We start from the raw sequence: 12,020 nt of genomic DNA, 5'->3' as shown, positions 1-12,020 counted from the left end.
CGTTCTCGGCGTTGTCTGTCCATGATCTCATCCCACCTGCGGTGCCCTCCCTTTGCGGCACTCGGCACGCTAGATGCTGTTTTGATTGGTCATTGGCGGCTTGGAATTGACAGGCCCCCGAAATGTCATGACACAGAGATGAAATGTTTTGTGAAACGTTTCCCGTTCGCAGGAGGCATTCCCGACCCTTGCCCTCGAAAATGGCGGCAGCAATCACCTCCCTTTCACTCATGGCTCGGCAGAGCGGCGTTGTCGAGATCAGATCAGACGGCGGGGCTGGCGGGCAGACAGGCAGCCAATTCAGTGCACGGATTGTCTTGTCTTGTCTAGGTAGCCAAGGCTGATTGACCAGAAGGGTGGATCAGAGATGGAATGATGGAATGGGGTAGCCGCCACCGTTGGGTTCGAATCGTGGAGTTGCGGGTGTCTACACCAGGCAGCAAGGAATGGACAGGGCTGAGCAGCGAAAATCGCCTCGTGCAAAGACCGAAAACAATCAGACGACCGACGGCCGTATTTCGTAGATGCGGGAGGAGAAAGAAAGGTTGGATGAAAGGCCGCGCTGGGTGATCGGGCAAAGGAGGGAAAAGGGTGGATGCATGCGCCGAGTTCTGTGCAAGGCGGCTGGTTCGTGATTGGATGCGCCGCGCAGAGGCAACAAGCCATCGCATCGCCCGCCCATGGTAGGATGCGTAATATCGTCGCTTTTTGAGGCCCGATCCCCAGCAACCGCGACCAACCAACACAGCACGACCGTTACGGGGAAGCTAGGAAGCAGAGTCGAGTGGGCTTGAACCTGAACAGCCAGCTCGGAGCACGGTCCAATTCCCGAGGTATTACTGACTGACTACGGATACTAGGTAGGTATTATGTGGTGTGCACTAGTGTAAAGTGAAGCTTCGCGCGGGCAGTGCTCTGCCCTTGCTCTCCATTGTCGGGCACTTTGTCGCAACGTTTGCGCCCCGCATGGCCACCTTTGAAAGCCCATCCATCCCATCCCTGGCTCCCCGACTCCCTGAATCCTTGCACCCCCCAGGATCCCTGTCGAACAGACCACCAGCTGCCCCTTCCTCCACCTCCTCCTCAGTGGTGAGTGCCTCCTCCTGCACAAGCACAAGACCCTGGCCCCACCCCTTGGCTCTTGTACTACGCAGTAGCTTCCTTTTCGCATTTTGCAGCAGCCTGCCAACCTATCGCCAGGCGCATTGGAAGCTCAGTGCCACCACACACCTGAGCTCAAGCGTAGTGTGTACGGATGCTACGGCCACCTACACGTGTAACACGGTACCTCATCAAAAGGCAGGCGGATAGGTATGTACCGGCATACCCTTCTGCCTTCCTTGCCACGGAGGAAGGTGTGAATGAAAGGGAGGAAAGAGAGAGATAGCTCCCCTCCCCTCCCCACCCCCAAAGCCAAGAGACCAAAAGCTTCCGGGCGCAAACACAGCCCACATTGCAATCCGAACCCTGCTACTTTTCCCTCGTGGGCCGTGTCTATGATCCCCAGTCTCATTCTTCCGCCTGGGCGCCGCATTCCCGTCTCCGACACACGTCTGATCGTGCCGTGGCCATCGTATATCTACATAAGAACCTCTTCTCCCCGTCCCTCACCCTTTCTAGTCCGCCCACATGCCTCACCACTCCGACTCCATTCACGAAGCTTCTGATCACCACCTTCAACAAGCTTCTTCCTCGTCTAACAACTCGGATCGCCATCTGCTGCAAACCACCTCTACTCGATCGAATTCGCCCGCCACAATGAGCGCTCCTGCTGCTGCCCCGCACGTCGAGGGTTCCTCCACCGGCAAGGTTCGCGCCCCGGACTACGACGAGCGTACCGAAACCACGACCAATGGCACCGGCGTCGGAAATGGCGGTTTCAAGCCCCACGGTCCCATGACCGTCGTGCCTCCCAAAATGGAGGACCTCCAGCGTAGCTATGCAAGAGTTGTCGCTGAAGACGCCAACCCCAATGACTGGTATGGAACTATGAGTATGTCTTACCGCTGCCTCCTCGCACCGAGACATGATCACGGCATGCTAACAATTGTCCTTTCACAGAGGACACTCTTGGTATTGTCCTCGGTACCATGGGTGCTCTTCCCTGCTGTATCGTCTGCCCGAACCCCTACAAAACTGTCCAGCAGGGCAACGTCGGCCTCGTCACGAAGTTTGGCAAGTTCTACAAGGCCGTCGACCCTGGCCTGGTAAAGGTGAACCCTTTCAGCGAGAAGCTCATCCAAGTCGATGTCAAGATCCAAATGGCAGAGGTCCCCCAGCAGACCTGCATGACCAAGGACAACGTTACCCTCCACCTCACCTCGGTCATCTACTACCACATCGTCGCTCCCCACAAGGCCGCCTTTGGCATCACCAACGTGCGCCAAGCTCTCATGGAGCGAACCCAGACGACCCTCCGCCACGTCGTCGGTGCCCGCATCCTCCAGGACGTCATTGAGCGCAGAGAGGAGATCGCCCAGTCCATCGGCGAGATCATCGAGGACGTCGCTGCCGGCTGGGGTGTCCAGGTTGAGAGCATGCTCATCAAGGACATCATCTTCAGCCAGGAATTGCAGGAGTCGCTTTCCATGGCTGCCCAGAGCAAGCGTATTGGTGAGAGCAAGATCATTGCCGCCAAGGCCGAGGTAAGCACCCATTCTTCTGGTTCACGCGAGACATGAGCTAACACAATTCACAGGTCGAATCCGCCAAGCTCATGCGCCAGGCCGCCGACATTCTGTCGTCGGCACCCGCCATGCAGATCCGCTACCTCGAGGCTATGCAGGCGATGGCCAAGTCTTCCAACAGCAAGGTCATCTTCCTGCCGGGCCCGAACCAGACGATGCCCAACATCCAGCAGGCCCTCGGAAAGGACCCGACGGGCGAGTCGAGCGGCGCCCAAGACGTCAACTACCAAGACTTTGGAGGTCAGGACTCCGGCTTTCAGCAAGCCATCAACTCTCGTGTCATTGAAAACATTTGAGACCGCGCCGAGTGCTGACTTGAGGTCGTCGTGGGTGGAACAGCTTGGTCCCACTGAAGCCGGCCCCTTTTCGGCTCTCACCCCCTCGCGATGACCTTTTGCTTTGACGACATGCCTCTTTGCGCTTCACGATGCTCGACATGATTTGATTTTCAAATACCCCTTTGCGACGACACAGAACTTCAGAAAACACAGATAAAAAATGGAACCAGAACATGTACTTGTATCAACTTGAGGAGGAGTGGGGGACGGGCCTGTTCAGAAGACGATACCCAAGATCGGCATGACCAGGTGGAATGGGGTTGGCAGAATACCCAGTTCGTTCGTTTTGACTTGAAACCCGAGGCACCTAATAGTAATAGCAATCATTGTAGTTGAAAATTGACCAGTATCTTGATATGTCTTCGCCTTCCCCCCACCTTTGATTTAGTTTGCTGGGCACACGCAATATGAACAGTACATGCGCGTGAATCAAATTGCGACAACACGGTCACATGTACCATGGTTGAGGCACTTGGAATATGATCTCGACAGTGCCAATTGTAAAAGTTCCAAGTCGCGGCATGCGCAAGTCGCACGATACGCATCCGCTCGAGATGACAAAGACTCGTAGCGCCCGGCAGGGTCAACATCTGCGATGGCGAAATTCGTACGGCGACAACGCTGCAACGATGGCAATCTTCATCATCTCATTACTCCTTACATATTGCGCAGGCGGCCGGCTGTCTTGCCCCTTTCAAAGCACCAGTCTCCGACCCAGGCGAGCACCCGGTATCCAACGGCGCCCCCCGCCTAACTCTCCTTCCACGGCAACGATATCTCGACAGGCAGAATGTCCTTCTCGACCATATCCACCACGTCCTTGGCCTCCAGCCCCTTCAGCCCCTCCAGAACCTCCTTGTAGCCCTCCTCGCTCAGCCCTTCCCTCCGGTCGCAGTACACATCGACCCCCTCCTTGGTGAACACGGTCGGCGCGAACCACGTGACAACCCACCTCTCCGTCTCCCCCGCCGCGGTCTGTCTCTCGCCCCAGCCGAGGACCTCCCAGTGGCTGCCCACGAAGAAGAGCCAGCCCTTGCCCCTCCAGTCCCACGTCGACGTGTCCCCGGCCTTGGACGCCGTGTCGACGCCCTTGACGGACTTGACGCCGCCCGTGGCGGTCTTGTTCGACTCGTACTCCACCAGGTCGTCGACCCGGGCCGTGCCGTCCGGTTTCGCGGGGAGGGCGGCGTAGGATATGCGCACGTTGCGGGCGTCGCGCCACATGGCGAGGGTGGAGTGCGTGACGGTCCATGTGCGCAGGAGCCAGTCGAGGGGCGGCGCGGAGAAGGTCGGCGGCGGGGAGGTGACGTATTTCGAGGGCGAGCGAAGGGTGACGTCCGTCGGAGGGGCGGCCATGATGGGCTTGTCGGGTTGTGTGTGGGCGATGGATGGATGGGTGTCTAGGACGATGGGGGCACGCGCGCGCTCGTGTGTGTGCTCGATGGAGCTTGCTTGCGCGGAGCTCAGTCGCGGAAAGAAGAACCCTGGTCAGAAGGTATCCTACAACACGGTGCAAATGCTCGCACAGATATTACGTTGGTGGAGGCCCTAATAAATGCTCTTGATATGGCAGGTTAATTGAGTGGGTATGGATGCTGTCGGGAAAGCAGCAAAAGGCGTGAGGTCGAAAGACAAGCGCAAACCGTCGCCCAAAGCTCCGGGATCCGCGCCAGGGGTGCGTCGCGTTTCAAAATGATGTCAGCGGCCGGCCCCCCGAACGCTGAGACCTCAGTTTCCGCTTTCAAACATCTCTCCCTCCCCTCCTCCAAAGCCCACTAAAACCCAATCAACGAAACGGTACAGAAAAAGAAGAAGCACAGAAGGAAAAAAAAAAAGGATTGATCTCCAACTCGAGTGATTGGTCCCCTTCTCCTACACTCTCATAGGTTTTCTTCACAAGCCGCGAATACCCGAGTCCCGTCTCAGTCACGCTCGAGGGAACGACATTCTTTGCGACCCCCGATTTCTCTTCTAGTTCTCTAGCTCTCTAGCTTTCCCCGCCAAGCCGAAATTAGCCCCGGCGAGTCGAGCAAGGGTCTTAATTCAACCTTTTTCTTTTTCATTGCCACGGATCTTCCCGCGCCCAAAGCTCTTTCTTTCCCAATCCTCCCAATCCGTCCTCTCTCTCCCCACAGTATCCATCCAGAACTAGCCTGGTGTTGTTGTTTTATTTTTTGATATCCGAAGAAAAAAAAAACCCCCGACTTCTGTTGCAATACCACCCCTACAACGTCGCTCCAGCATCCCTCCCCTTCGACTCCCCGACCGCTCACCGCCATAATGGACGAAGACCCTTCCGAGATCGACCCCGAGATGGCGGCCTTCATGGGCTTCGCCTCCTTCGGCACGCAGCCCGCCGCCAAGAAGCGCAAATACAACCACCGAACCGACGCCGTCTCCGACTCTACCGGCGCCTACGCCCCCGCCCGCGCCGCGACCGGCGCGAATCAAGTCGCCCTCAAACCTCGAGCGCCGCGCGCTCCCGACCCGGCCCCGGCCCCCGTCGCCGCCGCCAACACGGATGAGATAGCCCTCGACTCGGGCGACGAAGGCGCCAACGGTGCCGCCGCCGCCGCCGCCGCTGGCGAAGCCGAGGACCAGGACGAGGGCGGCGCGAACCTCTACTCGGACCCCGCCGTCGCGCCGGCCCTCGCGCACGCGCAGGAGCTGATAGACGAGCTGGCCGCGCGAGGCGGCGTCGCCTCGTCAGGCCCGACCGGCCCCGCGGAGGGAGCCCTGGACGCCCCGCAAGCGCAGGGCGGTGGCCTCCTCCCGCCATCGTCCGCCCTGCCGCAGCGCCCCGACGCGTCGTGGGGCAGGGAGATGGGTCTGCCGCCGACGGCCATGCCGACGAGGGAGCGCACCGAGCAGCAGCAGCAGCCGTCGCCGGGCGGCTACCAACCCCGCGGCCGCCACCAGCCCCGGGACGACGGGAAGCCCTGGTGGGAAGGCTACTACGACCCGACGTTCAACGAGAACCCCTGGGACAGGCTCGAGAAGAAGGCCGGCGTCAAGTCGAGGGGGACCTGGGTGCCGAGACGCGCGGCGCAGACGCAGACAGCCTGAAAGGGGCCTGTCTGTCTGTTTGTCTGTGACGGCTGAAGGTCGGGCCTATCAACAACAACGTGGAGGATGGCCAACGATTGGATCGAGGGACGGACGGACGGACCTATGGGTGAAGAAGACTGTCAGCTATACGACCGACGTTCATGGATATCCTCCAACCGTCCACGGTCCATCATTCCAAACATACCGACGGCCGGCTTGGCTTACCAAATATCTCTATCGACATCACGTGATACTCCTCGCCAGGTCAAGGGAACGATGCGGTATGGCATGGAGCAAGGCATCACGCCTCATCACATGATCTGTCACTGTCACTGGGCTTCACGCATCCTTTCCGGGCTTGGCCATGGACCCGGGGACCGTTACGGTGGGCAGGCCAGGCTACTACGGGTCACGACGGTGATGTTACGGTGGACTATCGTGGACTAGCAGTCCCGGGGGATTGGGACCACCACGACCGAACATGAAAAGGCCTACAATTTTACTATGAACCATGGCGAGAGCGCCCTATTCACTAGAGAGCCACCGGGGGGGTCGAGGGAACACGACCCCATGTCCGTCCAGGGGAACTATCACATCATCATCATCATCATCATCTCTCCCCTTTCCCGAAAGAGCAATATCCCACCGCCCCGAAAAGGACAAGCGCCTCCTACAGATGCCGCAATTTTACCTCCCCTCCGCCTGGTCTCTATCTCGATCCCTTCCCCGCCCTGCCGACTCCACCGAGCCGCTCTGCCGGCCCTGGCCCAGCAGATGGGGGACCCTCAAAAGCTACTGCTGCAGCACCCCTCCCTGGGCGCTTGCCCTGGCTCCGTTGCCCCCTCATAAGGAGGAGGGTGTGGTGTACTTTTAACACACAAGAACCGCCCCAAAACATTCCATTCGTCCAATCATATCTCATAATCGTTTCGTGAAAATAACCTCCCCAAGCAAGGTTCGGAGAACCGGGCGGAACCCCACAGCCCTGCGTCAGCCAGGGGGCGGCGCGGCGCCAAATCCGGGGGAGATGCGTGTGTGCGTTATGTGTGTGGTCTACTACGCGCGCGTAGGAGTTGAGTTCTCCATCGGCCACACTCTCCGCCTGCTCGGCTCGCCGCCGGCTCGCAAAAGCAGCGTGAGATGGGCAGCTAGCCCACCCATGCTCGCCCCGCGCCGTGCCGCTGCGCGTCAACCCGTCCCGACTGTCAGGTTCGCCTAGCCCCCTGTCTCTTCCCCTCCCTTGCCAGCCCAATATGTACCCAAAAATAAAAGTCAACAGCGAGATGGAGGGAGGCGTGCGCTCATCAAAAAATGCAAAGTAAATCCCGAAATCTGGTATCTCGCTCCTGTTCCTGCAGTTCTTCGGCAGGGATGTCTGGTATATGTATGTATGTCGTGCGTTTTGTGTGGTGACTGCAGGCCGGCTTTTTTGGTAGTAGTTGAAAAATGACACGCTTGAAAAATAAGGCGAGGCTGAAAAAAAGGGAGCATTCGCTCCAACGTCTGCGGCTTCGCGCGGCTGAAGGAATTGCGATTCAGTCGCGGAACTCGTCGCAGAGCACCGGGATGATTCCTAGTACTCGGGCGACGGGTAGCGAGCGCGGGCCTTGTTGAACTCCTTGGTGTGCTTGCGAGAAGTCTTGCTCTTGAGCGATCTGCACGAAACCCCCCGCGTGTTAGCCAGCCGCATTGTCTCAGATCTCGCAGATTGGAGTCTGCCACTCTGTCCAAAATTCCTTTTCTCGGTCCGACGTGCGACCAAGCCAGCAACCCGCTTTTTGTTTTCTTTCCCCGCTGGTTCGCGGGGATTTTTTTTAAGGATTGCCGGCTGATCTACAGATGTTCCCTTTTTTCCCTCCCGGGATTGCGCGGCTCTCGGGTCTCGGAGGTTCACTTACGAGACTTTCTTCTGCGTCCACTCCAGGTCCGCGCGCACGTCCTGAGCGTCACGGTAACCCTCGTTGAAGCGCTCGCGCGTCTTTGCGAGACGGGCTTGCGCCTTCTTTTGCAGCTCCAGCAACTCACGGTGCTTTGCGTTTAGCTTTCCGGACCTGTTTTTTTCGTGTTCCCCCGTTAGCCATTTTGTTTCCTCTGCAGCTGCAGTGTTTTCCCCCGGGCGTCATGCAGCCTTGGTGGAGCCCCGACAAACTGCCCGGGGACTTATTTAGAGGAAACACTCACGATTGCGCCTGGACCGCAATGTTGCGGTCGAGAGGGATGGGGTCAAAGGTCTGGGCGAAGCGGTCCTGCATGTAGTCGTTGAAGTCGACACCGCTGGCGGAGTGGTGAGTGCTCTCAAAGTCGCCGCTGTTGCTGCCGGCGTAGCTGGAGTTGGCAACAGAGTAGCCGCCGGAATAGCCGCTGTTGCTGTATGAGGGACCGGTTCCAGAGCTGACGGACTCGTCGGTCTCTGGGGGTGAAACAGAGTAGGTGCTGCTGTAACTCGGGTAGTGCTGGCCCTTGTGGGAGGGGACGGGCAAAGGGAGAGAGTAGTGGGAGTTGTAGTGGGCGGACATGATGGGCAACCGGGATGTCGACGAGGCGGCGTGACGTGTATGTGTTTGTGTGCGAGTTCCGGAAACTTGTTTGAAGCAAACAAGCGATGACTAAGTTCAAGCGTGGACTGGGGGATGGCGGCACTTGGTGAGACAGAGTGCAAGGAAGTTGCTTGCTAAAAGAAGATAACTTGGTGAACTGTAGTGAAGCTTGCAAGATGGTCCGGAGCAGTGGTGAGAAAGGAAGAAGAAGTGAACAAAACGAAACCGCTCAACTTGTGCCCTTTTATACTTTTCCCGGGTCCTTCTCGGACTCCATCTCTTCTTTCATGGGGATAAGACATCAAGCCTCGATTCGTCCGATGACAAGCCGTGGCTTCATCATCGCCCCCGCTCCAAGGGGACGGACGGAATGGTCCAAGGGCATGATGTGATGGGATGATGAGAAAGGGTCGCAGACGACGACGACGACTTACGAGCAGCCGGTCGACCTGCCTGGGCCTGGCTAGCCTGTGCGTTAGTGGCAGGGAAGTGACAGAGACTAAACCCTGTCTTCACCCGCGTACTTGCTCGTGGTATATAGCCGCGGGGTGGGAGATATCCAACGACAGAGCAATAGATGTTGAGGGTGTGGGCATTGGGGGGGGTGGTAGTGGGCGATGTGGGAGGGTGATGGACGGAGCCATTGGCCAAGCAGAGGCAGGGAAGTAGACTGCTGCTCCATCTGCAGGCCGAGTTTTCATTTCTCAGAGAAAAGTAAGAAACGGCAAGTGTCGAGGACAAAAGAGAGAGAGAAGGCGAGCAAGGTGTCTGCATATGCCGAGGGGCGACCATCATGGGTTGTATTGGTGGAGATAGCCCACGACGGAGTATGGGTGGCCCGGAAGCGGTAATGGATCTGTCTGGAATATCCAGGCAAAAGAACCGAAGAGCCAGGGTAAGGAAAGAGAAACCATAGAGCAAGAAAGGAAGAAAAAGCACAAGGGACAGTCCGGTAAGCCAAAGGGGCACGGACTGGCCGGCGTAGGCTGGCGAAGAGCAGGAAGCAGAATGTGGGTTAGGAAGCCAAGTCTGTTGTGTAAAACGGCGACGAAGAGACATGCAGAAAGACATGAATGGATCGGCAAGGGAGGTACAACTCGAAAGTATTCCGCTAAGGCAAGGACATGATGGCTGCACCAGCAAGCCAGGGGCATGGGGCTCTGTGGGCAGGGACGGCCACGGCGTGAAGGGTTCTTTGGGCCCTTCGGTCCACGCCCGTGCGGTGTCAAGAAGGTAGAGGGTGCCTTAGCTCAAAGGGGCCGAGGTATGTGAGGTGTGGGTGTAAGACGTGGCGGGAGACAGCAAGCGGGACGTCCTTCGTCAGGACCCCCCCGGGTCGACCGACGACCATCTCCGGCACGCCATGGCTGTAGATGGGAGGTAGAAAGGAAGGGGGAAAAAAAAGCATACGTATGACGGAGGACCAGGCGGGTCGCATAGTATATCGGCCCAGTAAGACGCAGGCCGAGGGCCATCCGGCGTCCAGGGGAGGGGTGTGCTCTGATTCGTGACGGATGGCGTTGAGGAAGAGGGCGAGAGACAGCGACGGAGACACGAGAACTCGGGCTGGAGGATGTGGATGTGCATGGTCATGACAGTTTTAGGAAATCCGGGACTACGGGGAAGAAGCAGGCCCGGCGTGGATCGAAACTCTGGTCCAACAAGTGTGCTAGGCTAACGAGGATGGGACGAGATAGGATGGGATGAAGGAGGACCGGATAGGATACACTACGTATGTAAAGACTGGAAAGGATAGGGCAGGGCAAGCAAGAACAGGACAGAAAGACGTAGAGGATGGGGATGGGATGGGCATGTAACGGGGCAAGCCAGGCCGGGGGGTGTTTCTCCTCTTCCGTTTCTTCGTTCGCAATTGCGAACGAGACTGGCGTTCGTTTGGGGCATTTCCCAACCTGAGGTATGTGGTCTCTCTGTCTACCTCTTCAACGGTACGACAACAAGGTACGGCGGCGATACAACAACGACAGGATCGATACATCCAAAGGCATCGCCTAGACAAACGAGCAGGTACTCGTAAAAGCGGCGTGAGGCTTCCCACTCCCACCCGGCTCGTGTCGTCGTCTCGTTGGACTGAGTGAGCCACCCACCCCTTGGGAAGAATCGGGAATGCGGGATAAAGAAGTGCCCCATGTTGATCGGTTCTGCGAAGAGTAAAGAGCATGTCTCTCCTCTCTAAACGGCGATGCCTCCTGCTACTGTGCGGATGCGACTGGAGCATCTTGTGGTTGACATTGGCGTCAGGTCAGGCAGAAGTGCAGCAGATTCGGGCATTTTATGTGGTGATGCGTTGTCAAGATGGGAACCGGGACTTATTTTATTTTATTATATTCTATTCCCCCTGCAATCATTTTATTTATTTATTCCAATTTTTCTTTTTTGGTTCTGACTCGATTTCCATTGGCTCGCTGCACCTCTTCTCCCCATTGGATTCCTGTATCTGTGCCCTTCTCTCACTCGTTTTCCGGCCATCGTCTGCCTCTCCCCCCTTCTGATTGACTTGATTTGCCTGCATTTTCCGGATTTTCGATTGGTGCAAAAGACGGACACTTTGAGATTCTACCTGAACAGGACACCGCCAGGGCTTCGGCAGGGCTACTGCGCCCCCCTGCAAGCACCCCCGGCTCGTAGGAGATGCACAGATGCAGAGGGTTGACCGGGGGCAATGTCGGCTTAATTGACCGACTTTTGCGAATTTTGATTGGTGATAATTGCTGGAAAGCGGTGCTGGTTTGTTGAAATTCGCCCCCTCCGAACTTCAATCACCGATGCGAGGGGCGGGGGGGAGACTCCATTCCCACTCACTCCCTCCAAGTCCCAAGGTCTTCTTCATGATGGGGGTGAATGCATCTCCAGAGACATGTATGCGCAAAGGCGGAGCATGGAGCTGCAGCTCGAGAAATGACATTGCGTTTTTTGGAAATAGCCGTCTTTTACTTATTTGTTTGTTCATCCAAGGTGGTCTCTCGCCGTTTGTTGAACGTAACAAACAACGGGCAGACCTGGACAATCTTACACCCGCTGTTCCAAGAGCGGCGGTGTAAGTCCCCCAACTCCGTCATGGTCAGCCGTTGACGGTTGACGGGCGAGAGAGGCAGCCCAAAGTCAACGCAAAGGTACCCAAGCCAATAGCCCAATCCAAAGAGAGAGAAAGGGAGGGAGGGAAAGAGGGAGGCCCTCATCATCATCATCATCATCATCATCGGGTCCTCACACACACAACGCCCCTCTCTGCCTAATGTCATGAGTTGCAGGACAATTCAATAGGCCTTTTCCGCTCTGATCTAGCGGCGCATTGGCTTCGCGTCACCCCATCCCTTGAACATGTACGCCGTACCATAGTAGGTTCTCTGCACGCTTTTGCATGTCGTGCGCCGTACTGCAATACACCGTAG

The 12,020-nt window shown here is 57.3% G+C and overlaps 4 protein-coding genes across 4 annotated transcripts; 2 read left to right on the top strand and 2 right to left on the bottom strand.

Moving 5' to 3' along the window:
- Positions 1–1,629: 1,629 nt before the first annotated feature.
- Positions 1,630–3,040, top strand: EsH8_II_000684 (slipin family protein; the record flags this gene model as incomplete). The annotated part of the gene is made up of 4 exons (XM_083263982.1): positions 1,630–1,993; positions 2,062–2,645; positions 2,699–2,927; positions 3,027–3,040. The coding sequence occupies 4 exons, from the start codon at positions 1,630–1,632 to the stop codon at positions 3,038–3,040; spliced, it is 1,191 nt and encodes a 396-aa protein (XP_083121304.1).
- A 735-nt stretch (positions 3,041–3,775) lies between these two features.
- EsH8_II_000683 (uncharacterized protein) lies at positions 3,776–4,381 on the bottom strand (the record flags this gene model as incomplete). The annotated part of the gene is made up of 1 exon (XM_083263981.1): positions 3,776–4,381. One exon carries the CDS (start codon positions 4,379–4,381, stop codon positions 3,776–3,778), a length of 606 nt encoding a protein of 201 aa, XP_083121303.1.
- Positions 4,382–5,305: 924 nt separating this feature from the next.
- Positions 5,306–6,091, top strand: EsH8_II_000682 (uncharacterized protein; the record flags this gene model as incomplete). The annotated part of the gene is made up of 1 exon (XM_083263980.1): positions 5,306–6,091. One exon carries the CDS (start codon positions 5,306–5,308, stop codon positions 6,089–6,091), a length of 786 nt encoding a protein of 261 aa, XP_083121302.1.
- Positions 6,092–7,646: 1,555 nt separating this feature from the next.
- Positions 7,647–8,589, bottom strand: EsH8_II_000681 (KxDL motif-containing protein; the record flags this gene model as incomplete). Its single annotated transcript, XM_083263979.1, has 3 exons — positions 7,647–7,728; positions 7,972–8,124; positions 8,255–8,589. 3 exons carry the CDS (start codon positions 8,587–8,589, stop codon positions 7,647–7,649), a joined length of 570 nt encoding a protein of 189 aa, XP_083121301.1.
- Positions 8,590–12,020: the final 3,431 nt, after the last annotated feature.

This window comes from Colletotrichum jinshuiense, chromosome 2, assembly GCF_051148585.1.
Source record: "Colletotrichum jinshuiense chromosome 2, complete sequence".
In the NCBI taxonomy this organism is placed as follows: Eukaryota; Fungi; Ascomycota; class Sordariomycetes; order Glomerellales; family Glomerellaceae; genus Colletotrichum; species Colletotrichum jinshuiense.
Note: the sequence above shows the minus strand (reverse complement) of the source record. Positions and strands in the feature narration are given on the sequence as shown.